The following is a 27156-nucleotide window of genomic DNA, read 5'->3' as shown; positions in this document are numbered from 1 at the left end:
ATTTGAGGAAAGCCAAAGCCCTCCCTGGAAAAATAAAGCCAGCTTTTGAAGAGGACAGTGCTGTGATCATGACCCGGCTTTGACCTCTGACCTGGAAGTGGATCCATTTACTTCCAAAGACAGTAGGAATGCAGCAGAACTGCCACGTCCCTTTGCTGTCCGTGTGCGACTTGCTTGTCTGGGCTGATAAGTGTTTTAAATTGACTATGTTTTGTTACATACAGGTTTGCCCTTCTGTCCATTTTTACCATTTAAAGCTGTGTCAAAAACGGACGGGTGTGAACTGTGGTATCTTAGTTGCCTTTCACCAATTGTGTTGAGATTTCAGTGATTCATCTCATTCAATCCTGTAGAAAGAACACTGGGGATTATTTTCTTCTGGATGTGCGGGTTATTTAAATACACAAGAGAGGCAAGCTCATAAATACTGTACCTCGAAAACTGTCGCCGTTTTCTCCTCTGAGTTGGGCCCTGTTTTTCAGCTTAAAGTTTGTAGCCTGTTTCAACTTGCCCACTAAGGCTAAATGCCTGGTTTAGTCTGTGATGACATGAATTATAATGTGATTATAATGTAATGATTATAATGTAAAAACCTTCCGAATAAATTTCTGTGCACAATGACGGATTTTATGAACTTTATTTTTTTTAGCATCAAAGAAGGAAAAAACAAACATTGATTGTCATTTACAGCAAACATTCAGAAATATTCTGTGCATTATAAAATTAAATCTAACATTAATGGTTTAACTACTCTTTTTTTTTTTTTTAACTGGAAATAAACAAGATTTTTTCTTTACATTCTAATGTAATGTAAAACATTAGATGCCTTACAAGATTAAGGTTAATATTTACAAATTGAAACAATGAGAACTTCCACTTTCGGGGTATAATCGGACTATAACAGTGATTTCAGGGGTATAAGTACACAATAAAATAATGTGTCGAAATTACAGTATATAAACAATAGCGTATTGGAATTATTCCTTAGGTAAAATAAGCATACACATCAAGGCAAATTGAAATGTAATTTTTTCTAAATTTTTAAAGACTTGGGAAGTACTAAAAACACAATTCAATCTTTTTATTAAAGAAATGCACAGACTCAAATGCTTGCTATTGGAGATTACAATTGTATTCTAACACAGTCTTATTTTTTGTCACTGGAATCCCACTCCCGTTAAAAAAGTTATAGTTAGGGAATACTCGGCTATTTCGGCAAAATATATATTTTTCCGTTTTATGTATGTGTATGTGTTGATGGCTGTAAGCAAAACAAAGAGTCTGGATTAATGACTAACAAATCATTACACAAGTTTAGGAAGTGAACTGTGAAAGCAAAATAAGCTGCGCATGCTAGCACTTCCTTAGCATCTCAATATTTGTCCCTTCTAAGAAACTCTTTTTGCCAAATCATGGACACATAGTTTGTTGTGCATGGTTTGGGGGGAAAAAAAGTGACCCTTTCTAGAAACAGAAATTCTTTGTCAGTACTTTGTCAGCTAGGAGCATGCATTCGTGGTTGTACAAAAGTAAACCTGCCCTAAAATCTACTTCATCTTATTCAAAATGACTTTCTGGGTAGTATATAAATTCCAACTGGTCATAAGAAACCTTTGCATAAAAGATGCAAAATTGCTTAGTGTTGACTGAACATTCAGTTCATATTCTTTGGAAAGTCAGGAGAACCAGAAGTGCACATGATGTGTCTTTTGCTACGTTTGCTCGTTCAGTACAACCAAAGGACAGCTGCTTGAAAAAAATGCATTACAATCAATTCATGGTAGAAAAAAAGAAACTAACCAAAATATCAATACAGCAAAATGAGGAAAATGCATCCATAAAATTTGCTTTATTTTTTTTTCCCACAAATGTCTACAAAAGCATAAAATATAGAATTTAACAAAATCATTTTCAGTCCTTCACTTAGTATTTACAACTTGAAGGAAGAAACACTAAAGGGGACCTGACCAATTCAGAACTTCCATAAATCAAACAAAAAAACAAAACAAACAAACAAAAAACCAAACAAATAAAACCCCATCCTTCAAAGTGGCTTTGAGCTGGCCACAATATTGGGTTCATAGCTAACAGGTAACAGGTTCTCAATTGGCCAGGACCTTTCATAAAAAAAACAACCAAAAAAACATTGTAATTATTTTCACACTTGCTTATGAATTCTCCAGTTTGATTGGTTCTCCAGTAGACGTGTACAGTAAAGCATCTATCCCATGATGCCTTTGAGAAGACTTCACTCTAGCTATGGCACTTCAAAAAATATTGATTTTTTATTTTTGTTTCTAGTCCTTACACAGTATTAAAGTACCCTAGGTTCCTCGTAAGGGTTTTGGTCATGGGTGCTACATATTTTAAATTTTTTTTTTTGGGAGGCAAACACATTCTAATCTGTACGACAAAAGACAAATTTGAAGCTACACCATCCCAATTTCATGCATTGTAATGCATTTAGCTACATTTATTTTTTAAATATCCACGTCCTCCTTCTCACTAGCTTTTGCTTTGTGCAAAAAAAAAAATAGTTCACTGTATTTAACCTATCAAAGAAAACCAAACCTTGGAATCACAAGCAGTCCCAGTGTAAAGACTTCTACCACCTGTAGGGGGCGTCTGAGGGCCCCCAAACTCCCCACAGAGGCACACTCACTGTTATGTGTACAGCTCTATCCATATTGGAAAAAGCCCCAGGACATTCAGAGAGACTAACCCACCCGGCTCCCTAAAAACACCCCTGTCCTTAACCCCAGCCCGAAGCATCACAGGAAACTTCATTTTAATGCGACGGCATGCAAAAATAAAAAACAAAAATAAGATCAAACAACAATATTATATAGACATTTTTTTGTTTTGTTTTGTTTACAATGCAAACATGACAGTGTTTAAATGCTTCCAGTTATTGCTACAGTGATAATGTTTGATAAATGTTTTTAAATGAACAAACCAAAAAAACTTTGCCCCAGACCAAGCCCCTTCACAGTTTAAGTGAGAAAGAAGCAGAACTTAAAAACAAGAGCAGAAGTCAGTCGATTTCAGCTGAACCCACAGTGTCAGCATGTTTTTTTCTTCTTCCTTTTTTACTGACTTATTTATTGTTTATGGAGAGAATTTTCATTATTACTGTTGTTATATTAATTATTAAACTTCTTAAAATTTAATCAAAACACATCCATGCTTTGACTGCAAAACCAGCTAATTGCTCTCCATCTACACAGGAGAAAGCCTTGTCTGGGTATGTCCTAGTTTGCGCACTGCAAGTCATTATTTCCAAAAAGTGGTGATTTTTTTAAATTTTCTTTTAAGCACAAAGAAAGTTCCCTGAGAGAGGATGCAGCTGGCAGCAGCTACATTGAGAAGTGATTGTCTATCCAAGGTGACTGACGGATGTTGTTAGTGGGGTGCGGCGTTTCTTGGGGGTGGAGGCTAGCAAGTGTGAGAATAGGGGTGGTGTGAGAGATGGTGGCAAAAAAAGATTTTCTTTGTTTGCTGCAAAAGAGAAAACTGATTCTCTTTTGACTTAGGTCAGATTCCATTCTTCAGTAAATTCATTTTACAACAGATGACTGCTTGACAGACACATATCTTTTTATTTAAACTGATAGACTTTCTTGTCAGAAGGTGTATTAGTGAAATAACAAGACATTTTTTGTGACAAATACACAAAATGGCTCCCATTGCTTTATGAACAGAGCAAACTGCAATGTGAATAGTTTTGAACAGACCAAACTGCAGTGTGAATAGGGTTTAACAGACCAAACTGCAGTGTGAATAGGTTTGAACAGACCAAACTGCAGTGTGAATAGGTTTGAACAGACCAAACTGCAGCGTGAATAGGTTTGAACAGACCAAACTGCAGTGTGAATAGGTTTGAACAGACCAAACTGCAGTGTGAATAGGTTTGAACAGACCAAACTGCAGTGTGAATAGGTTTGAACAGACCAAACTGCAGTGTGAATAGTTTTGAACAGACCAAACTGCAGTGTGAATAGGTTTGAACAGACCAAACTGCAGTGTGAATAGGTTTGAACAGACCAAACTGCAGCGTGAATAGGTCTGAACTGCATCCAAAGCAATGAACTGGGCGTTCAGGTAAGCTTTTGGGGGAAAAGACAAAGTTGTAACAAAGATTACTGCAGGAATCTGACCAAGAGTCACATTAATTTTGTTAGCATCATGCAAAAATAACGCTGGGTAATGTATGTCACACACTTATTTATATATTCTGGATTTGTATAGATCTTTTTTCACTGATTGTTTTGACTAATAATATTACCAGTGATTCCTTTTAAGTCCTTCAATTGATCCCTGTTGGACCCTGTTGTTGTTAAAGTAACATCATTTTACTGTGTGCTTCAATTCACTTAACATGAAAGTCAAGGTAGGTTGTTGATATACCATCAACACATAAGCCCTCTTCTGGTCTGTACAATACCCAATGCAGATCAGAGGGTTTCCCCATCGGGCCAAAGAACAGCGGTGTGTCCTCAGTTCTTAAAGTTATTTGCCAGCCAATTTCTGATTACTAAAAAAAGACTGTAATAAGGAAGAGCCGTATTACAGGTATATTTTTTTACCGCAGTGAAGTGACAAAATTATGAAATAACTTTATAATGCCCCCATCTAGTGGTGAAGCCAAGTATTTTAAACAGTGTATCCTGTTGGGCCGTGTATGTTCTCAAAATAACTAATGCTAGTGCCCCCACCCTCAAACTTAGCCTTCAAACTGTAATTGTTTTTTTGTACAATGTACAATGAGAGAAAAGTATGTTTTTACTAACCGATTTTTGTGCCCCTGAGTATTCAAAAATAAATAGAACATATACTAACCAAAAGCAGTTATTCGTAGTGGCCAAACAATTTTAATTACAGTTATTTAAAAAAAGTAGGCAGACATGCTGAGAATTTCAGATAAATATTGACTTACTACAAAATAAATAAAAACACACTAAGTGATTGTCTAGCACAGTTTTCTATTAAAATTCGATTGAAGTATTGCAACTGGAAACTTTTTTTAGTGGAATGATTCGATTGCACTGTGTTCCAGAATTGCATGGTACCAAGAAGCGTGAGTTTCTGTCAATTAAGTCTTTTTAAACCAATGACGAGACAGGAATGGCTCTGTACAGTAAGTGCCAGCTGATGGCACTCGGATAGATTTTGTGAACGCAAATGCAAAATTCTTGCACAGTGTACGGTGCTACGGGAATGGTTATCAAATGCCAAACTTTAAGCAAAACTATATGTAGAGGAACTAAAGTTTGCAGGTTTTTCCCCTTGAGAACCATAGAAAACAAGCACCGCTGTATCTGACAGAAATACAGGCTATTTCATCACAAAATTAAACATGACGTTTTCAAGTGCTTGCGAGTGCCTTGGCAGCACGCACCTTCCAATAGCCAAACTATGTTTCCAAGGTAACCAGAAGAGATGCACGTACCCCAAAATATGATGCTTCGACAATGTAACCGAGTACAATTTGCTCATGAAAGTATTAGGTTTTTTATGCGGCGAGACAGGGGAGAAGAGATTGAATTCTCCATGATTGCAATGATCAGTAGGCTGACTGTGTGTCACAGCTATTTTCGTTCCAGAGCTCTGTCAATCAGACCTTCATGAGAGAACTTCTCCCGGCGGTAGAATCGTTAAGGATGCAGGAACACACTTGAAAAATGCCTGACAAATCTAGCGGATGCATCAACCCAAAATGTGAAATCAATCGGCCCTTTAACTTGTGGAAAAAAATGACAATGAATGCAAATTCAAATCCAGTAGTAGGCTAGAATGATTGCTTTCAATATATATTCTTAAAGCATATACTATTTCTGTTTTGCTTTCTAGTAATATATGTATTGCATTTTGTAGTTCAAACTCTGCTTATAGAAAATACCCTGTTCGTAGGAAATTTCCTACAAATGGAGTAATGACATAATTATTGCTGTTCTGCGAAAAAACCTTTTGTTGAACTAGCCTCTTGTCTTTGCAGGCTTCTGTGCAAAATGTCTCTATTGTTGCAAATTTTTCGGTTGGTTGAGGACGCGGCCTCCTCGCGATGTTAAAGCAACCTTATCGCGATGAGCCAACATCACAAAACACCTCGAGATAGCGCTCGACACCAGCTGAGGTGGCAAGTCTTTTTTGTCTTCTCCCCTACAGCGACGGATCATCAGCGATTGTTCAACAGCAGCCCAGTCACTACTGACCTTAGTGCAGCTATAAAATGTCATTGAAAGGACAGCAAATTTTGTTCAGCCACAGCATTTTCACAAAATATAGCCTATATCTTCAATGTGGAAAAATTACCATTTTAGAAAACAAAAAATAATTTACAGTTCTATAATCCTCAACTGACAGTAATATCCTCTTTATATGAACATGTCTATAGAATCCAGACAAGGCTTCTTTTTGTACCCAAGCTAATCATTATGTTCCCAGTTTACCACAAAGTTCTTTTACAAGTCTTATTTAAACTTTACAAATTCTGTACATGTAAAACTAACAAAACACAGACAAATTTTTAGCCTTTCAGGCAGATTTTGTTTTAAATTAGGACTAAATTAGAAACAGAACAAGAATTAATACTGAAAATCTGCTCTGCACTAGAGTATCTACAATAGCTTTATGAATTCTTCTTTTTTTTTTTTTACCCCAGCCCCTCCCCCCTCCCTTTGGGGAAATCAACAAAAACTACTCCTCTTCCCCATTATCCTTCAATACCACAATATATAAAAAAGAAAAAAAAAGAACAAATAAGCTTACCCAATTAAAAGACAAATTAAATTGTTCTGAAGTTCTGTACATTTCTGGTCAGTTCTTGAAAGCCCCTTATCTTGGGCCCGATATTTACATTCGTAGACTGTATCGGTGAATAAAATCAGTTTAAGTGCAGGACATTCCTAGTGTTTCAGATGTGATGTTTCCTTTTTTTTTCGGGACAGAATGGTTACTGTTGTAGTGGCAGTTGTTGTTGTTGCTGTTGTTTGTTGTCTTCGCGGGCCGGACTGTTGACAGCTAGGGTCCGTTCGCAGACGGTCAGGCTGGGGTCACAGGCAGTCAGGGTCGGACGGGCCACGTCTCTCCCCCCTGCCCCTCCTCCAGCAGTCACTTGGGCCCGGTGGAAGAGTCTGGGTTGAAGAGCTCTTTGTACAGGGGGGGGAAGAGCATGTTGACGGTTTCGGGGTGCAGCTGCTGGAAGGTCCGGAGCTCCTCCGTGTGCAGCGTACAAAGCGCTGATAACGTGGGGATCCTGCCGATCAGCTGGGGAGACACAAGGGTAGACACACATACACACACACACACACACACACGAAAGGCAGGCAGACACACACACACACACACACGAAAGGCAGGCAGACACACACACACACAGGAAAGGCAGGCAGACACACACACACACACACACAGAAGGTTGTTAGAAACAGTTGAAGAGTACTAAGAAACAAAGCCCTCAACTAAACATTTGTGTATAAAGGAATGGAGTGACAGACTTAGTCTGCTGGGGCACAGTATAAACGTAACGGACAACCCTGCGCTTCAGAGAGGATTCAGTGTCCGTGGATACAGCGAGGGAGTTCACAGGGAGTTCACAGTATGACTGCGAGGTGTGTAAAATGTGTAAGGGATGCTTTGGCTGCCTCCCCCCGAAGGCTAGCAGCGAGAGATGATCAGAAGAGACATGTCTCAGGTCTGTCTTTGCTATGCCCGCATCGCAATGCCTTTGTGAGATTCTCAGAAACCCTAGGTAAAGAATAAACCACGCTGCGCTCCACAGTCAGCGGTAATACAAAACCCTTTAATACGATCAAACTACACAAACCAGATTAGCTACCGGAGCGAGACGCATCCCAGCGGGGTTTCTGAAGAAAATCCTGCAGCCCACGGCGCTATATGGCGGTGTATTTCCTTCTCCAGATAGATGCCACCAAAAATGAAAAATGAAACCAGGAAATGCAGCTCGGGGCAGAGCTGAAGCTCTTTTACACCAGGCGGAGAGTGCTTCCCCAGAATGGCCCTGCGTGAACCTGGAGCCACGTTTTCATCTGCGCCAAATTTACACGGCTTTTGGAAAGTCAGCTCCCCAGTGGTAAATCCACCCGTGTGAGAGGAGCTCTCAGTGAGGGACTGCGTGAACACACAAAGCAGCCGCGCTGCTAACTCCTGTGAGCTGGCTGTGGATCACTGCAGGTGCTCCAGGGTAAAATAGATTTTCATGGAAACATAGGTAGTGGAGCTGAGCTGAGTTTATTCAAGTTCAAGAAATGAAATGACATGAATGGACTAAAAAATGCTCACAGAACTTCACACACTACAGGTACATTTTAGTCCATGGATTTATTACTATTATTTTTTTCAGATAACTACACAGTAAAATGTTCATTGTTGAATCAACTCTTAAAGATATATATGGTCTCTGTTGGAATCATATGTATTCTGAGTTGGATTGACACTAAACATTTTACTGTGTAACCTCATTCCATGTTAGTTGTGAGGGGATGCTCTAAATGAGGGTGTAACAGGGGTGTAAGGAGGGCGTAACAGGGCTGTAAAAAGGGTGTAAGAGAGGTGCAGTGAAGGTGCGGTACGTACTTTGGCCAGCGCGTCCTCGTCCAGGTGGTTCTTCTGCATGACGTGTTGCAGGGCGAAGTAGATTTTCTCCTGGAGTTTCTGCACTTTACGGGGCTCCATCAGCCAGGGACGGTCTGACAATTACACACAGAAAGAGGGAACGTGAAAAAATGCAGCCAAACGTGTCACAGCATGAGAGGCTCCCGATTTTATCCTACCGATCCCCGGGTAGGAAACTGCTGCTGTTCCCTTGAGCAAAGTACTTCACATAACTTGTTTCAGTTGATATCCGGCTGTAGAAATGAATTGTACACTGAAAACCATGTAGTAGCGCTGAATAAAATACTGTAAGCATGTAGCTATGAATAAGATAAACAAGTAATTTAAAACTGTCACTTTTGGTTTAAAACGGAATAATTGTAAAGGTCCCTTGTAATTTTGCGGTATAATGATTTTGTTTACAATAATTCCTGTTGCATTTGGATAGAAATTAATGCAATATTAATTTTCAAAAATATGAATGTGCATTTGGTATCTACCACTATTACCTGTTAGAAACTTGAGAGAACTAGCAAATTGAGAGAACATGAGAGAGAGCAAGATGGAGACAGACAAAGAATAAGAGATATAATTGTCGGAATCTAAATTGTTTAAACAAGGCAAATCTACAGACTCAGATTTAAATTTTCAAATGCAGCAGTTGGTGCATTTCAGAATATTCAGTATTGTACAAGCCACTCAGAAAATGAAATCTCTTGAAGGGGGAGGAGGGGTACTTTGGAAAGGGCTTACTTAATATTTCTTTGCTCTTTTTAATCTGCAACTTCAAAAGGAAAATGGAATTGGGCATTTGAAATCAAAAGGTAACTTCACAATTATAGAATATATCAAATATTCCCAATTTAAATTTAAACGACTGTTCATTTGAACTGAGGTGAGATGAGAGAATGGAGATGACGGTGCTTTTTTGGAAGATTCAGAAATAAATAAAAGTGGCAATCTGAAATGCCACAAGGTGACAAATGAAATATATTTTAATAAAAAGGAACCTCACAGCTACACATTTATGTGAGAAACCTTGTTAGATCTCTTCTCACTAAAGCTTAAAATCACCCTCTAGCTGAACTTAAGAGCAGGGTTCTGACAAATATTTCTAAAGGAAAAGATTTTAGCTTCATGGACAATTTTCAAGGACCATATTTTTAGATGAATATTCTTATAATGGACTTTATTAAAAAGTTAGATATTCTGATGGAAAATCCAATCCTCATTCAACAACACATTCAATGGGAAGAAGTGTGTTTGGGAATACTGGAGACCGAATTCACTTTGTCACTTGGTCTCACAGGATATGTACTGAACATCTACAGAGAAAAGGAATGTTTCCTAATAAGCAGCAGAAAACCAAATTCCTTCAATTACACTTTCACAAGTATTAATTTTGTACAGCCAATATCAATTTTAAAGATTTTTAGAGACAAATTCATGGCTGGAGTTCACTGACAAAATCAAGCCCCAAAGCTGAAGCTGTTGACCAGAAACCAGGTGAACTAAAACCAGTGAAGCTGAAGCCGATGGAAAGAGTGAGTTAGGCCCCATCGCGAAAGCTAACAGATCCCTGTAGCTGGACCCAGGTGAGAGACCCAGGCCTGCACCTGAACTGAGGTGAGAGACTCGGGCTTGTAGCTGAACCCAGGTGAGAGACTGGGCCTGTAGCTGAACCCAGGTGAGAGACTGGGCCTGTAGCAGAACCCAGGTGAGAGACTGGGCCTGTAGCTGAACCCAGGTGAGAGACTGGGCCTGTAGCAGAACCCAGGTGAGAGACTGGGCCTGTAGCTGAACCCAGGTGAGAGACTGGGCCTGTAGCAGAACCCAGGTGAGAGACTGGGCCTGTAGCTGAACCCAGGTGAGAGACTGGGCCTGTAGCTGAACCCAGGTGAGAGACTGGGCCTGTAGCAGAACCCAGGTGAGAGACTGGGCCTGTAGCTGAACCCAGGTGAGAGACTGGCCATGGAGGCACGGCGATCCATCTCACCTGTGGAGATGAGGACGGCGGCGGAGAACAGGGCGATCTCCTCCTCGGTCAGCGCCAGGGAGCACAGGCTCTTGGCGAAATCGAAGACGGCGCTGACCAGGTCATCACAGCCTGCGGAGGGGAGACGGACGCACACACAGACAGATCTCAGTTTGGAGGTGTGGTTGTGCATGTAGTTATCCATGTCAAAAGGACAATAACATCAGTAACTGAATAGGTACAACTATAATAAACATGTACCCAATTGCCTAATACGCTCAGCTCTTAAAATCTTCTCTTCCTCTCACCCCTCCTTCCTTTCGCCCCTCTCCCAAACCTCCCCCAACAGTAAACTTGCTCTACTTTCCTGACCCACAAGCAGCACCCCTCAAGCTACGGATGAGTCCCGTTCGGATCTTAAAAAAGCTCTGCGTTATTAATGGTCCAATAGTCAGACGCCGGCTCTCTGGCCTAGATCGGGCTTGCGGTTGTTTTACGGTTGGTTTGCGGTTGATCTGTGGTTGCTGTGCGGTCGGCGTACCTAGGGCCTTGAACATCTGCATGCCCCCGTACTTCCCCTCAAACAGGACCGTGTTGTTCAGGGGGTTGAATGCCCGACACATTCGTACCAAGACGACCTCCAGGCAACCTTTGGGGAAAACACGAACAAGCCGAATTTGAAACTTTTCTAAACTGCCAACTTCTGAAGAAACTTTCTGAAGAAAAAGAGATTTAAGACACTGTTACAGACTAATGTTAATAGGTTTGTTTCTATTTGTACTCTGTTAGCTAATAAGCTAATAATATCAATACAGGCAAATGCTCATATCAGTAAACAGCCAAAAGATATTACAATGCATCACATCACACATACATGTAGTATTAGGCTAATTGAATAATTAAGAGCTGAGTTTTGTATGAAATGCTAACAATTTGGAGCCCTGATCCAGGCTGAAGTGTCATGTTTTTAAAAACGTATTGGGAATCATCGTACCTGATTTGAGGAGGAGGATCTGGTCATTTTGACAGAGCTCCATGAAGCCAGTGATGCGTTTGGCAAACTCGACCACGTACTGTATCGCGTGTGTGATCTGGATGGCGCACTGCTGCCAAAGCATGTCCCGCGTCTGAGGACACACACACACACACACACACACACACACAGACACACACACACACATGCACGTACACACACACAGACACACACACATGCACAGACACACACACACACACACACGCACGCACACACACACACACACAGACACACACACACACACACACGCACGCACACACAGACACACACACACACGCACGCACGCACACACACAGACACAAGATCATGCACATTGTTAAACATATAATGCCATTACAATGACAAAAACAGGCTGTCCAGTTGATAATGGTTTCATTTTCATTCATTGGAAGCATTTTATAATATGGAGCTGTTATGAAGGGTTAATAAAGCATTAACAGCTGCATTATAATAATATGCTGACAGCATATCAACTTGACCTTATATCACAAATATTACCACTGCTCCCTGAAATTCTAGCTATCAACCTCACTGCAACCCTAACCCTTATCATATCACTCTTGACCCTTTAGCTAATGAGCTGCACAAGTTATGTAACAGCATGAAGCAGCATAGCTGATTCATAGCACTCACTTGCAATAGCACAGTACTTCATATTAAAATAGAGGGTATGAATTCTTAATGACTTAAAGTACAGTACATTGCGGAAAAGACAAGGGAAAAGACAGAAAACAGCAGAAAATCTGTGCTCTGACAAGAGGAGATGCAAGCCCGTGGAAGGTTTTACAAAAAAAGTAAAAACAAAACTTTTCGTGTACAACATGAAACAAAAGTGCAGGCTGAAAACATGCATCTCATGAAGTCTGAACTTGTGTTCACACTCCAAGAACTTCTGCTTGCTATCAGAAATCACCCGGGTTAACCTATACAACAAACAGAAGGTTTTTCCTTCACTTTTCAAAACTTGTAAATTGGCTGCAGTGAAAAAAAAAAAAAAGACTCCTGTAACAAAGAATATGATCTCAGCAATTTTTCTCTATGCATTCTTAATTTCCACTGTCAGAAGATGTCCGTGAAATACATTTTCAAAGGTTTTTTTTATACGTATATCTCCCAGAATAATTACTAATAATCAGTTTGACACAGGGAGAGGGAAGACGTCTTCAGTTCTAATTTGGCCCGGGCCATTAGCGGCGGCTCGGCGGGTTTTAATGAAAAGCCGGCTCGGCTGTGGCAGCGCGGACGCTCTGCTCGAGAAGAGGCCGTCGTCAGCGGGAGAGCGCTGGCGCTCTTTAGCGGGATTAGATTCGGTTTGGGCGCTTCCCTTTGTGGCGGGAGTGCCTTCGGGGAGGCGGTTACCCGGCGAGGCTAACGAGCGGAGAAATTTCAATCAGCCAATAGGGCGGCTTTTAATGAAGACGGGGAGGGGACAGGGGGCGAGAGGAGAAATAACTCGAGAGGCAGAAAAGAGAGAGAGGCAGAAAAGAGAGGGAGGCAGAGGAGGGGATGAGCGACAGGAATGGAAAGAAAGTAGAACAGAAAAAGAGAGAGAGAGAGAGAAATGCAGTTTCTGAGTTTTAGAGACGTTTTTCTTGACTGATTAAACGGCACTGCAGTTATATCATGCAATGTCTATTTGAAAACACAACAAATGAAATAATGCAGACGTTGTGAATTTCGCCTCATTGTCATTGTTCGATTTGAAAAGAGCGCAGTGGACAAACGGATCCGAACGGACCCGCTCTCCCGGCGGTCTGGCAGGGGCCCACCTTGCTCTGGTACATCTTGACCTCCTCGTACGTGTGCGTCTGCCAGGCCAGCTGTTGCAGCTCCTCGGCAGTGTACTGGCACGTCTCCAGGTGGGACTTGATGATGTTCTGCGCGATTCGATCTGTTTGGGGGGAGGCACAAGAACAGTATCGGTACCAGGGTAACACTGGGGCACGGCATCACACCCTCCTCCCCCCCACCCGAAGTTAAAGGTTTCCAGTAAATCCAAACTGGAACAGAATGCAGTAATAATTTTATGATTAAGACACGACGCCAGTGTTTCAGACAGACACCAGGCGAGGACACAAAATTAGACAGTAGATTGGGGTCGTGTCTGTTGCTATGAGACACCCCCCAGTATTGATCCGATTCTGAGAATTCGGTTCCACAGTAAAAGAAAAAGGAATCAACAAACAGTTATTCATATTGTCCATTTTTTTAGACCATTTTATTTTGGATGATAAAAATGATTGTGCCAAGTTGTTGGTCACACAATGCGGTGGATTGTGGGTAGCAGCCGGAGGGCCGTTTGACGGCAGAGAGCACTGGAGTCCGTCCCAGCGAGGACACAGCGTGAATACACAGAGAACCTCTCCACACCGAATTTAATAAGACACGAGCAAAATGAAACATCACTTTCTGCTATCGAATGATGACGCTGAATGAAATTCAAGCCTTTTAGGGTCACACACTGCGCACCACACATACTCACAGCCCCACCGCACATATACTCTTCTCTACAGAATCGCTTTTATAAAAACCCCGGGAATAAATGTGGTACGTCTAAATTTAGTCTGCCGTGAGTGTTTTTCTGAACAACGGGAGACGGGTTACATCACAGGGCCTGGATGGCACCGTCATAACCACCCAAACCGCCAAGCTATGAAGAATAGCCACCGTTTGTATGTGCCCATGGTATCACTATCCTTAAGTCCACGCTATCTCAGAGCTTTATTTAGCTGCAGTGAATATGCCCTGTTTTTAGCCCGCAGTTGTGTGAAAGACGGTCATTAATGAGGGCTAGGGTGTTATGAAATGGTGGATGATGCTGTGTGTGTGTGTGTGTGTGAGAGAGAGGGAGAGAGAGAAAGGGAGAGGGAAAGAAAGCTATGGCTAGAGCTGTTCATTTAGATACAGCTGAGTGAGCTTTGAACATAGCGCTCTTCCTTTTGTTGTTTTAAAAGCAGGGTGCCCTCCAGAGAAGCAAATCACATGGATATAGGCACACATTAAGATATGGGCACCTGCTAAAGATAGGAGCACATGCTAAAGTTATGGGCATATGCTAAAGATATGGACACATGCTAAAGACGTGGGCACAAGCTTCACTGGCATATACTATGGGCACACATACAATGTACAGCAGGGCTACCCAACCCTGATCCTGGAGACCTACCATCCTGTAGGTTTCCACTCCAACCCTAACAAAGCACACCTCGTTGAGATCTTGTCGAGCTTCTAATTGGTAGAGTCAGGTGTGCCAAATTAGGGTTGAAGCGAAAACTTACAGGATGGCAGACCTCCTGGAACAGGGTCGGGCAGCTCCGACGTACATGGAGCACACGCCTCACACACGGAGAACACGGGCGGGGCCCCTCCAGTGTGCGCCCCGCCCTGCAGACGTGGTCGGCGGCTCACAGGCACGTCATTGCCACACACGCCAAGCGGCTAAACGCGACACATGTGCCTGCCTAAGACCGTCTGAGCCTCCAGACCGCCTCCGTCTCTGAGTCGCCAGCACTGGCCCCGCCCCTCAGGCAACGCTCACGTCCAATCCACAGGCCGCACGCACGGCGATTTCTCAAATTCAGATGACCCGCAGAAGGCCATCACACCATCGAGACCTAAACATCAGCCGCCTTCAGCAAGACCGCACTGAAGAACACACGGACATATTCTGAGACTGCTTAACTCAATTAAAAAGAAAAAAAACCCTTAAATAACTCAGTATGCTATGCATTATTCAGTGTATTAACTAACAGTTATTATCATTTGTTAAAAAATATATACCACTGTTCCTTAGTCATAATTAATAAATGTGAGAGAATGTGTTAATAATAAGAAAATCGAGCAGTCTGGAATGAAATAAAGCCACACTGTGCAGACGGCAGCAACAGAACAAAAGTGCTCGAAATAACAAAAAAATTATATTCTTTCCATGTGGACTGTTCACCTATTCTGCAACATTTATTAATTAAATCTCATTATTATTTTCAATTAACCATCAATAAAGCATTTTAATTATGTATAGTGTAGTCGTTACTATATTTTATACATTACCACAATCTGAAGTGAAACCCAATTTATAAATTATTAAAAGTCTTATTACTGGGAGGACTGATGGCAAGCACAGGAATATTAGAAATTTTCTTCGGAAAACTTTTCATCAACAACACCCCCCCCCCCCCCCCCCCCCAACTGCTCATGTCCTCTTACATCACGCTCCATCACGCCATCACTCACTCGATAGTTCATCGTTCCGATTTCTCCATGACATTTTAAAGATGTGTTTTTTCGGAGAGATACGTGATTCATTTTCGGTTATTTTTAACCGTTGAGCTGGGCTGTTTTGAACATGCTCTTGGCAGTTTCTGCCAGACACCATTCACTTTAGGTGTGGTGGGTTTTTAATACATAAATTCGGGAGGACTTTCAACCCACTTGACACGGCATGCCTTGATTGAAAGTGACATCAAAGTGCAGAGTATTTTTTTATTTTTTTATTTTGTTAGCTATAAAAGGAATTTAATTTCATTTTCCATGACTATTACTTTTACTTTCTATGGCTTGTGTCTTTTTCTTTATTACTTTTTTAAGCTATTAAGTTATTTTTCAATGAATTTAGTGCATTGATACTGAAATCTGGCCCCCCGGGGCCAGTTGTACCGGTACTCTATTCTACCTGATAGTTAACTGATCAGTTGATGCCACTGACTGGCCAGAGATTTAACTCACAAAGTGTGCCAGCTTCAACCCTGTTCTGATCAGAGGGGAAAAATGAAAACCAGCAGTGCTACTGGCCTCAAGGGCCAGATTTGAGTGTCTCTGAATTATAATATGGCAGCGATTAAAAGGACTGCAGGAATGGAAAGCGTGTGACATTAACACACAAGATAGCTGCTGTTTGTAATGACATTTCTCATACTCAAAGGGCTTTACACTGATGAGGAGGAAACTCAACCACCACCGATGTGCAGCACCCACCTGGGTGATGCAGCGGCAGCCATTTTGTGCCTGAAAGCTCACAACACATCAGCACCAGAGGTGGAGAGGGAGAGAACAATAATTTAGGCAATTCAATCAGGGGATTATTAGGTGGCAGGTTGAGAGAGCCTGGTACAGAATTTAGCCAGGACACCAGGGAACCCCCTTCTCTTTGCGATGAGTGTCATGGGATGTGTAATAACCACAGGAGTCAGGACCTCAGTTTAACGTCTCATCTGAAATACGGCATCTCCTCAGGGTGCATGATGGTATGGCTGCCTCCCGCATTGATAACCCACTGACGAGTTCACAGAGTTTCACGGCTCTATTCCACAGAGGAACCCTTTCTAGTTCTTTATCGAACCTTCTGTCATTGGTGTGAAGTATGAATGCTCCCAGACAAAGAACCATTTTGCCTGACAAAGAACCGTTTAACTAGATAGGGCTGTCCTATTGGAGCTGTCCTCCCTTCGAGTGTAGTTCAGTACCAAAATCAGCCGGGGGACAGGGGTCAGTGGGTGAGGGGTCGAAGGTGAGGGGTTGACGTACCGAGCTCGGTCATGGTGACTCCGGGCGCCAGCTGCCCGTCGGGGTAGGAGTTGTAGGCGAAGAGATTTGGCACGGGGGTGAGGTCGTAGATGGGCTCCTGCTTGATCTGCTTCATGCCCGCCATGTCCAGCCCGGACTGGTCGGGCGAGGGCTGGGTGGAGTCCACGCCGTAGAAGCCGTTGCCGGGCGGCGGTTTGGGCAGGTCGATGACGTGCCCGTTGGCGTAGGTGCCGCCGATCTCGGTGTTGAGGTTGCTGAGGCCGTTGGACAGGCTGCTGCTGTAGACGCGGGCCAGAGCCTCGGCCTCGCCCGTCTGCTGCTGCCGCTGCTCCTGCAGCCTCTGCTGGTGCTTCTGCACCTCCGCGTACAGGCTGTCCCTCTGCTTCTTAGACATGCGCCCGAACTTCACCGCTACGGGGAGAGGGGGGGAGAGAGGAGGGGAGGGGGAGAGGGGAGAGAGAGGGGAGGGGGAGAGAGAGGGGAAGAGGGGAGGGAGGGGAAGAGGAGGAGATGGAGGGAGAAGGGAGAGAGAAAGGGGGAGTGGGAGAGAGAGGGAGGGGGAGAGAGGGATAGAGGGGAAGAGAGAGAGAAGGGGGGAGAGAGAGGGAAATAGGATGTTACACTCCAGCTACTACCAGCGTCTTATCTGCTGTCTGGTTCTCGCTGAAATCTGTGCCGTTTCTCACTTGTTTCATTCCTGAACTCTACAGACTGCGGGTAAGAACAGGCTTCTAGGAGGCTGCTTAATCTACAGATTGCGGTAGGAAAGCAATCCCGCGATGGTTGTCAAATGTACTGATTGCGTTGAGGCAAGCCTCTTCTGCCAGTCGCTCAACCTGCAGTGTTTTTAGAGAATGGTCAGGCCAGTTTAACTCCGGTTAACAATGAGAAAACGCCGCTCTCACCATCTCTAGACATTCCGAGGGCGAGACACTTCTGCAGGCGGCAGTGTTGACATCGATTCCTGTTTGTCCTGTCGATTAAACAATTCCTCTGCCGGGGGCAGGAGTAGGAGGCATTGTTCTGTTGGCTCCTTCGGAAGAACCCCTGGAATATTCCGGAAAGAAAAGGAAAACGTATCGATTAGTAAATTAGCCCAATAAACACAGAGTTAAGACAGAACTGAAAACCAATGCCATTCCCATTTGGACATAGTTTCACATATCCAGTGCACCAATTTGCCTAATTGCTAGTACACATCTTATGACAGACAAACAGACAGGCAGATTGCCAGGCAGACAGATGGTCAGAGACAGCAAGACATATTTGTGTGAGAAAGATTGGGGTTAATTGGGGTTGAATGTGAAAGAGAGGAGTGGTGACAACCAGACAGAAAACATGATCGCGTGTTTGGGTGAATATCCGTTCTTTTTCCTCACATTACTCTTTGAGCTTATGTCTCACTGCATCAGATCCCGAGTCCTGTCTGAAGTTTTGAGCATAAAGCAAGTCATTCTCAGCTCCACTGATCCAAACAGACAAAGAGGAGACGTGGAGACATGTACAGTCTTAGGCTCTGAAAGGCTTCTTTGGCTTGTCTTCAGAGGGGAAGAATTTTAATTCTTTCTGGAACCCTCTATGATTTAACCATTTTGCTCGATATAGAACCCTTGAACTCCATGGCAGGGCTGCCCAACCCTGTTCCTGGAGATTTACCGTCATGTAGGTCTTCACGAACAACGGTCAACCCTAACAAAGCACCTCTCATTCAACAGCTAGAAATCTCATTGACGCTGCTCATTAGTAGAGCAAAACATGCCAAATTAGAGCCGAAACAAATAGTTGGGCCACCCTGCTCTACGCAGACACGGATGACGCTTTTGAAACCCATTCTTCTGAGAGTGTGCGATCCCAACCGGAACATTATGGGAGAGTTTGTTTTATTAACAGCAAAGTTCATTAGCCATCCCATTAAAGCCTGCTGCTTAACGCCCCCTGAGTGGGATCAGGGGACCGGCCCGGCCACACGTTCACAGCAGGCGCTGGAGATGTGAGCTGATTCTGCGGGTCCTCGGGACGGATTAGGGCTGGGCTCGTCAACTGCTCCATCCTGCGTCTATTTAAAGACCAGCTCCACCTATAAATCCTGACTGGGTAGATTCTGCCCTACCCTCGGAGTAACTGCTGTGCGATCATTTCGGAAACGCAGGGATCAAATACGATATCCGCACCGCAGCCTCCCACTGCCACCCCCGGTTGGTTTACTGGGAGTGGGCGGGGTACTGGAAATGAGGCCCATGTGACTTATATTGTTGACTGGGGAACCAATCTCCGCAGACATGTATTACCAATAAGCAAACAGCAAACGTCTACAGGGTAATATTATATAGTATAAACCATTTGTAACAGAGGAGGGGAATGCAACGTAAGCATAATTTAAACAATGTTATTGGTTCCTATGTACACTGCATGCATTGGACTTGTGTGGCAATGGACTCATTGGATTAAAACGTGACTACTCTTCCTTTTTATGTGTGTGTGCTTCAATTTAGCTAACGTTTACACTAATGTTTTTCAATTATAGGGGTATTAGTGGGATACAGGGAATTGCAGAGGGTGGGTTGGGTGGCCCCAGTGGGGGTGTGGAAACCCGAATCTTTAATTTATATCTGTAATTTGAGGTGGAAGTGAATTATGTCATTGGGCAATGACTCCACCTTTTCTTCTTATAATGTAATGTAACGGGAATTATCTCTGTCCTCTTCCCTATGCATGATGGGAATATCCTTGTATGAAAATGGGCTTAGAGCTAGATTATCCCTTTGTCACATTTGTACTTTTGATTACAAAAACATTACACAGACAGCATTGGAAAACATGCTAGTGACTGAACAATGACTGAACCTCTCTCTCTCTCTCACTCTCTCTCCCTCTCTCTATCTCTCCCTCTCTCTATTTCTCTCTCTCACATACTCTCACTCTCGCTCTCTCTCTGTCTCTCTATGTCTGTCTCTGTCTCTCTCTCTCTCACTCTCTGGCTGTCTCTCTCTCACTCTCTCTCTGTCTCTCTCTCTCTCTCACTCTCTGTCTGTCTCTCGCTCACTCACTCTATCTCTCTCTCACACTCTCTCACTCTCTCTCTCTGTCTCTCTCTCACTCTCTCTGTCTCTCTCACTCTCTCTCTCTCTCTCTCTCTCTCTCTCTCTCTCACCTTGCAGCCTTCACAGGTGATGACTCCGTAGTGGATCCCGGATGACTTGTCCCCGCAGATCTTGCAGGGTATGACTTCGATTTGGGCTGTGGAGGAACAACAGAGAGAGAAAGAGAAATAAGTCAGACACGAGCGCACAGCAGACCCAAGACCACAGACTGTAGAAAAACATGAACAAAGCGTCTGTGACGTCACTCCTCGATGATCCGCGGGCTCGTAAAAAGCGATTTGTCATTTGCCATATTGTACAGATTGGAGCTAGAGACTGGACTTTTACTGGAGCCAACTACATTGATGCTAGTGAGCACCAACTCTCAACAAGACCATGAAATGAGCTTCAAAAATGAAGGCTGGTTTTGGCTGCTTGCCAGAAACCTCCCATAACAATCTCTTCCATCAAAATGAATGAGAAACAAGTGGGAAACAAATACAGTATAGGCCAAAACCCTCAAAACGTATGAATCTCTTCTTTTGAAATGAATGAGAAACAAGTGAGGAAAGGGCTCAGGGATGTCAGCCAGGCACCCCAGGGAGGCTGAGGCGGCACACTCCCCATAACGAGATTAGCCACACAATCTAATCCTAAATTATATGAGAACATGCTTCTCTGCGCTCCAAAATGGATAATCTGACGCAGTGATTCACAATTAATCTCCCTTCGCCTATGCCCAGGGAGGCGCATCGAATGCCAGAGCCAGGCTCGTCTCGTTCGGCTGACGCACTGCACGCAGCCCCTCTGCGTGGGCCTGGCGAGGGCGAAACCAGAGCCCGCGCCCTCCGCCCAAAACCATAGACGTTACCGAGAGCCGGGTTGAGGGGCAGCGTGGGCCGGAAGGAGGAGGAACTCTGTGACGCGTGGGGGAGAGCGTCCCGTAAGCACCGCAGGCCAGCAGCCGCTGCAAAGCAGCTCTCAGAGAACGCGCTTTCTGTGAAGCAAGGCCCCGTTTGGGTCGTGAGCTACATTCTGCCCATTCGCAAAGCCTTGTGTTCTGTACGCGTAGACAACACACACACAGCAACGACCTCTAATGCCCGAACACTAACACTAACAAAGGCAGTGAATAAAATAAAAAGGTTTTTTAAAATTTTAATGGCGCAATAAACGTCACGCATCCTTGTATTTGGTCCTTCTGAGAACGCGAGGAGAGCTGTCACATGCAGTACAAAGTTCAAAGAAGTTCAGCGCGAGCTGCAGGCACAAGACCCTCCCCCATCCCCCACATGGCTTACAGACCCCCGACCCCCCCTCCCCCCAACCAAAACACAGTCACTCAAAAACAGGAAGTCTCGCTTACCCACGACATCAGTTTTCATTTTTGGATATGCCTGACAGTGGAGCTGCAGTGTGGTGTCTGCAGAGAGGAACTCGCTAGTGTGTGTGTGTGTGTGTGTGTGTGTGTGTGTATCTCTCAGCTGATAGGTTAAGCAGTTACAGCAGCCTCTGCAGCAACAGCTCTGTAATGAGATTAGAGGGGGAAGACGTGTCGAATATGGAATGTTCCATGCCGCTAAGCTGCGGAAACGCTGTTTCACCACTTAGAGCCGGCCGCGCAGCCAAGAGGAGCGAGAACGCAAGGCGACTCAGAGACTCGGAGCTGACCGTCTCCCTGACGCTGAGACCTCTTCATACCGCCCCTCCCCCCATCCAACCCAACAACAGCAAAAAAAACTAATGTACATACCTTAACTAAACTAAATCTCATCTAAAACTCAAGAGTCCCAGCTGAGAAAACAGCTGGTAGCTGGTCACAGCTGGATTTTACACCAGGGTCCGCAGTGCTCTCGCTAACTCCTCCTCATTTTTTGCATACTGCATGTTTTAATCTATCCCTGCATTTCAAGGACAAGAGTATGCACTGTAGCAGTAAACCCAGGAGAGACTTCTGGTTGGCCATACTAATCACACTCCAAGCTAAAGGCTGTCACAAGACAACCCTGGGTGACTTTGCAGTAGGAGAGGGAAGAACTAAAAACTATCCACCCCTTGCACTTCTACTGACTATTGCTCCTGTGTTACTGCTGCACTGTATGGTGCACTGTCCAGTTCTTTGATACAGTCATATGCATCTGCTCTGTAAAGTGTTAATACATACATGTACATTATATCTAGCATCACAGCATAAATAATTTTATTCCTATAGTGTCATCAATAAAATGTGCATTTTATTTACAGCACTAAAGAAATAAAATAATGTATTATAATTCTAATAATAATAATTATTATTATTATTATTTATGCAGGAGAAACTGTACATACCTACTGTTTCAGAGTCAGTAAGACTGCAGAGCCCATTGACTGCGTCTCAGAGTGCAAATCACCCTTTCCTCTAGTGCTATGACCCTATTTGAAAGCTCTTATGTACTTTCACAAGTAGCTCCAGATGACAGCACCTGCTAAACGGATGCAGCACAGCGAAATTAAATGAGTTGACCAACAGTACAGCACACCAGCCATTTTGAAGGTGTACTTAGAGGCGCATTAATTAAATTAAAAGTTTTTTATCTATAGGGATCAAAGGCATTGCTTGGTGCACAGATTCCCATTATCAAAAGGAGGCAGTCAGTGTTTTTCTTTCTCCAGGTGAAAACCACTGAGATATAAATACCTTTATCAAGGGAACTGTGGCAAAGAGGATGCGGAAATGATGATAACTGCTAAGCGTCTTTGGCAACCTGAAGTTCTGTCATTTCCCAGAATGCACAGCGATGGGGGGAGGGGCATATAGGCCCACCGCCCTAAGTATAGTCCCATCTGAAAAAGATGTCCTCATGGAGGGCTGAAGCTAAGCTCTTTATACTCAGTGACCACCACTCCCTCACCACTCCAAATATAACTGATTCAGGGTCTAAGGCTCACAGCTACACGCTAACCCAGGGTTTCCATTGACTCAAGGACTGGTCAAAATAAAATAAAAAACTAACAACTGCAATAAAGTCTGCAGTTAAAGTTACTGTCACACATACACACACACACACAAAACACACACACAACAGTCTTCATTGTTATTGAGACAGGTTGTCATGCACTGTTATTTTCTGAAATATTCATCCAATTTTCTGATTAAATCAAAAGCGTTGCAGAGAAAAACTGAACAACAGCCCTGAATGACATCAGTGAGACTGCAGGACTGCTTTCTAAAACAGGGAGGACCCACCCAGCTGCATTTCTGTTGAAGTCAGTGGACAGCACACCTGTCAATCACCCCAGTTTCCCCAATCAACAGCACTGGGCGTTCTCCCGGCCACCTGACAAAAAAATGTAATCGCCCCGGGATTGTCAGAAAGGAGAGGCACAGAAGGGTGTGAGAAATGTCAGTTACAGAGGGCTTCTGACATAACAGGGCCTTAATCAGGCTGAAGTGCGAATGAACAAATTGGGAGAGGGGGAGTGGAGGGAGGGGGGGTTGACACGACCACGCCAAAGGGTGGAAACGACTTCCTGACCTCCCGTTGACCCGTGCGCACTGAGCGGGCTCCGCGGGGTGGAGTGGAGCGCGGGTCAAGCTGTTGGGGCCGGGGCTGAGGAGGACCGCCCGCGGGCGCGGTTTAATCAGAGGTGACGATTGCCCTTTCATCACAGCTCCTGTCAGGGTCAAACCGCCACTCATTGACGTCTGCCTTTCATCTGGAGTGGCGCTGAGTCAGCAGAAACTGGTACTCGAGCTCCAAGCCTTCATAACCGTGTCGTAATCACGACGTAATACTTAATTGAGCAAAACCGCCCGTGAATACATTGCTGACAGCCTTGTGACATTTCTAATAATACGCTGAACAATAATACACAGCAACATGCTGTTATGACTGGTTATGACTCATGTTTTGCCAATGGGGCGACACGGCTCAGGCAGTAAGAGCAGTCGTCTGGCAGTCGGAGGGTTGCTGGTTCGATCCCCCGCCCGTGCTGTGTCGAAGTGTCCCTGAGCCAGACACCTAACCCCCAAATGCTCCTGACGAGCTGGTCGGTGCCTTGCATGGCAGCCAATCGCTGTTGGTGTGTCGGTGTGTGAGTGTGTGTATGACTGGGTGAATGAGAAGCATCAATTGTACAGCACTTTGGATAAAGGTGCTAAATAAATGCCAACCATACTCGTGACACCCTCATTTGGCCATTATTACATATAGTTCAAGTGTGATAATTTGAAACATTATAGGAATGGATAAAAAGGAACATTTATCATTTTCAGACCTACGGAATTTGTATTTTGTTTTCCTAATCATTTGACTGACTGCTTTTGCACCTTTGCCATAAAATATACATGAAGAGGCTAGCACTAGCATAGCTTGCCACTCAACCTCTGTACACTCTGTATCGTTGAAGTCCAAACAACAGCTCATAGACAATCAGTGGTGTTGGCTGCCAAGAGCACTGTGCTATAATTACACAACCAACACCATCACAAGGGATGAGAGATTCAATCTAAATGATGATATAAAGTGAGAAATTGATCTCCCTGGATTACACCATATCTGTGGTTTACACTATACAAAGGGCTTTGTGAAATTGACACAGTGTGAGAGAGGGTCATGCGAATGGGGAAAGTGGCAAAGTTAGATCCCAGAGGCACCAGAGGTGGCGCTAATGAGAAAACAGGAGGAGAATACACCGCCGGCTAAAACCAACTTGCTCCCCCACCTCCCACAACCTTGGCCCTAGCTCAGCGATGTGGCAATAGCATCATTTTAATTCCATAACTACACTTAGTTCCATCTTCAAAAGAGAGCAAATGAAAGACACACTCCCGCAAAGAAAGAAAGGAAGACAGAAAGACGTATTCGCGGGCGTGAGGGGCGAGCCGGAACCCGGGGCACGCGGCCGCCGTCTCGCATGCCAGACACACGAGCAACCAAAACGCTGAACGCCGGCAGCACCAAACTTCCGGGGCAGAAAATTTTTTGGGATAAAGGGTTTATTTTCCTTGGCCGTCAAACCCGACGGGTGGCCATGGTGACAGAGCCGATTTGGGAAGGCCTTTCATCACGGCAGCGCCCTGTGGAGTTTGTGACAGTTATTAATTCACCCTTATTAACTACGCCAAATCAGCAGCCCCGGGGAGCCAAACAGAACCAGACAAACAATATGTTTCATCTGCACACTGAGCTGCGCGGATTTAATAAAAAGAGTGTCGTGGGCTTGACATCCCTGTCACAAATTCCACTCAATTTGTGGATCCAAATATGAAACATGAAAGAGACGTAGTGGGAAAAAAGGAGTATTTTATCAGTTCATGAGGCGCCGCGGTTCAACGTCAACGGCATGTAGCTGAGAGGAGGAATTGGCCTGGTAAAGAGGAGGATGCACAGCATTCACGCACACACACTTACACACACTCACACTCACACGCACACACACACACGCACACACTCACACACACTCACACTCACACGCACACACACACACACACACACTCACACGCACACACACACACACTCACACACACACATACGCGCGCGCACACACACACACACACACACGCACACACACACATACGCGCACACACACGCACGCACACACACACATACGCGCACACACACACACACACACTATTTTATGTACCTACAGTATAGGGTACCGCACCACGGACAAGCATTTCTACCATTGTAGGCACTTTTTGTACCTTATTTTTGTACCTATATATGTGTGCACACACACATATGAACACTAATAATATTACCAATAGCACTAATAATTATGACAGGATCATTGAGGCACAGATCGAGGTATGGCTACGGTTATGTAAGACATACACCGTGGTCATAGGAACCAGACGGGCTCCCACATCAACCCACTGAAACTAACCCATCTAGCTACCAATCACCGGTGCTGACTGCAAACTGGGTTACAGAACCCGGTCTACTGGGTCAGGGCGACCGCACACATTTATTTTCACATAATTACCGCAACCAGACCATGTCCAATAGCCTCTCCCTAAAAATAGCCCCAAATGGAGGTCACTTCTGTGGGGCGTGAGGGGAAAAGGAGGCTTTCACTGGGAACCAGCTCCTTCATAAAAAGTTTAATTTCAATATCCAATTAGAATAAGGAAAAAGGACACATTCTGAAATTAATTTAAAATAAAAAATACTAAATTAAATAAAAGTAGAGAGAGCTGGTGACAGTGAGTCCATCCCGCACTGCAGCTTGTCAAAATCAGACAGGCAGAGAGAGAACGAGCCGTGTCAGTGACTGCAACCATGACCTTGGGCCGTTTACCGGAAGCATCCGGTCCTGAACGCACCGTATTTTCTCATTCCCGGCAGTCCTTCAACGGCTCGCGCCACCGTTCCTGACAGCAGGGCCTCTTCCGTAACGGGTGGAGGAGACTCCAGATATTCCACAACCCTCGCTTTCAAAAACATTGTCACAGACATCTTCCTACGACGCATAAAAAACAGGACCTTTCCACCTAAACTTTACCCATAAACCCCATGAGATATGCATAATAAACATGCCTTTTCTCACCGAGTGAAAGTAATGAGGATAATGAAGCTTTTTATAGTCTTCCTAAGACGTCAAAAAGATTTCCACATCTACCCAGTTATGTTTATATTATTTAATCTCATTCTCTTTTCCTACTCTACTACCATTTGCATTTCACTAGTTCTGGTTACTCTCGTCTGATCTGATATTCTGTACTGATCACTCCCTCTGGCAATAGCAGCGACTGTTGAATTAATACTTGGTTCATACATGATTGATTCATTAGTTATTCATTCAAGAGTGAGTGATTCTTGTGTGATCTACAGTATTTGTGCATTTGATTCATCTGTGATTGATTCATGTTTGACAGATAATCAGTGATTGACTCGTGCGGTCGGCAGACTTGGCAGGAGCCTGTACACAGTAAGTACAGGGAGGGTGTT

At 44.0% G+C, this 27156-nt stretch overlaps 2 protein-coding genes across 5 annotated transcripts in view; one reads left to right on the top strand and one right to left on the bottom strand.

The window, feature by feature from the left end:
* trpm6 (transient receptor potential cation channel, subfamily M, member 6) overlaps nucleotides 1-621 on the top strand; it is a 29613-nt gene extending 28992 nt beyond the window's left edge. For all 4 annotated transcript variants that reach the window (XM_061259909.1, XM_061259908.1, XM_061259906.1 and 1 more), the window contains exon 39: nucleotides 1-621. In XM_061259909.1, coding sequence (XP_061115893.1) covers nucleotides 1-83 — 83 coding nt within the window. In that variant the 3' untranslated portion in view covers nucleotides 84-621.
* Nucleotides 622-7110: 6489 nt separating this feature from the next.
* rorb (RAR-related orphan receptor B) lies at nucleotides 7111-21609 on the bottom strand. Its single transcript, XM_061260585.1, has 10 exons — nucleotides 21591-21609; nucleotides 20296-20381; nucleotides 18050-18191; nucleotides 17145-17555; nucleotides 13391-13512; nucleotides 11583-11715; nucleotides 11130-11237; nucleotides 10610-10720; nucleotides 8596-8708; nucleotides 7111-7266 (listed from the first exon to the last, which is right to left on the bottom strand). The coding sequence occupies exons 1-10, from the start codon at nucleotides 21607-21609 to the stop codon at nucleotides 7111-7113; spliced, it is 1401 nt and encodes a 466-aa protein (XP_061116569.1).
* Between the last annotated feature and the right edge of the window lie 5547 nt (nucleotides 21610-27156).

This window comes from Conger conger, chromosome 11, assembly GCF_963514075.1.
Source record: "Conger conger chromosome 11, fConCon1.1, whole genome shotgun sequence".
NCBI lineage: Eukaryota > Metazoa > Chordata > Actinopteri > Anguilliformes > Congridae > Conger > Conger conger.
The sequence above is the reverse complement of the archived record's forward strand: the minus strand, read 5'-3'. Positions and strand labels throughout refer to the sequence as shown.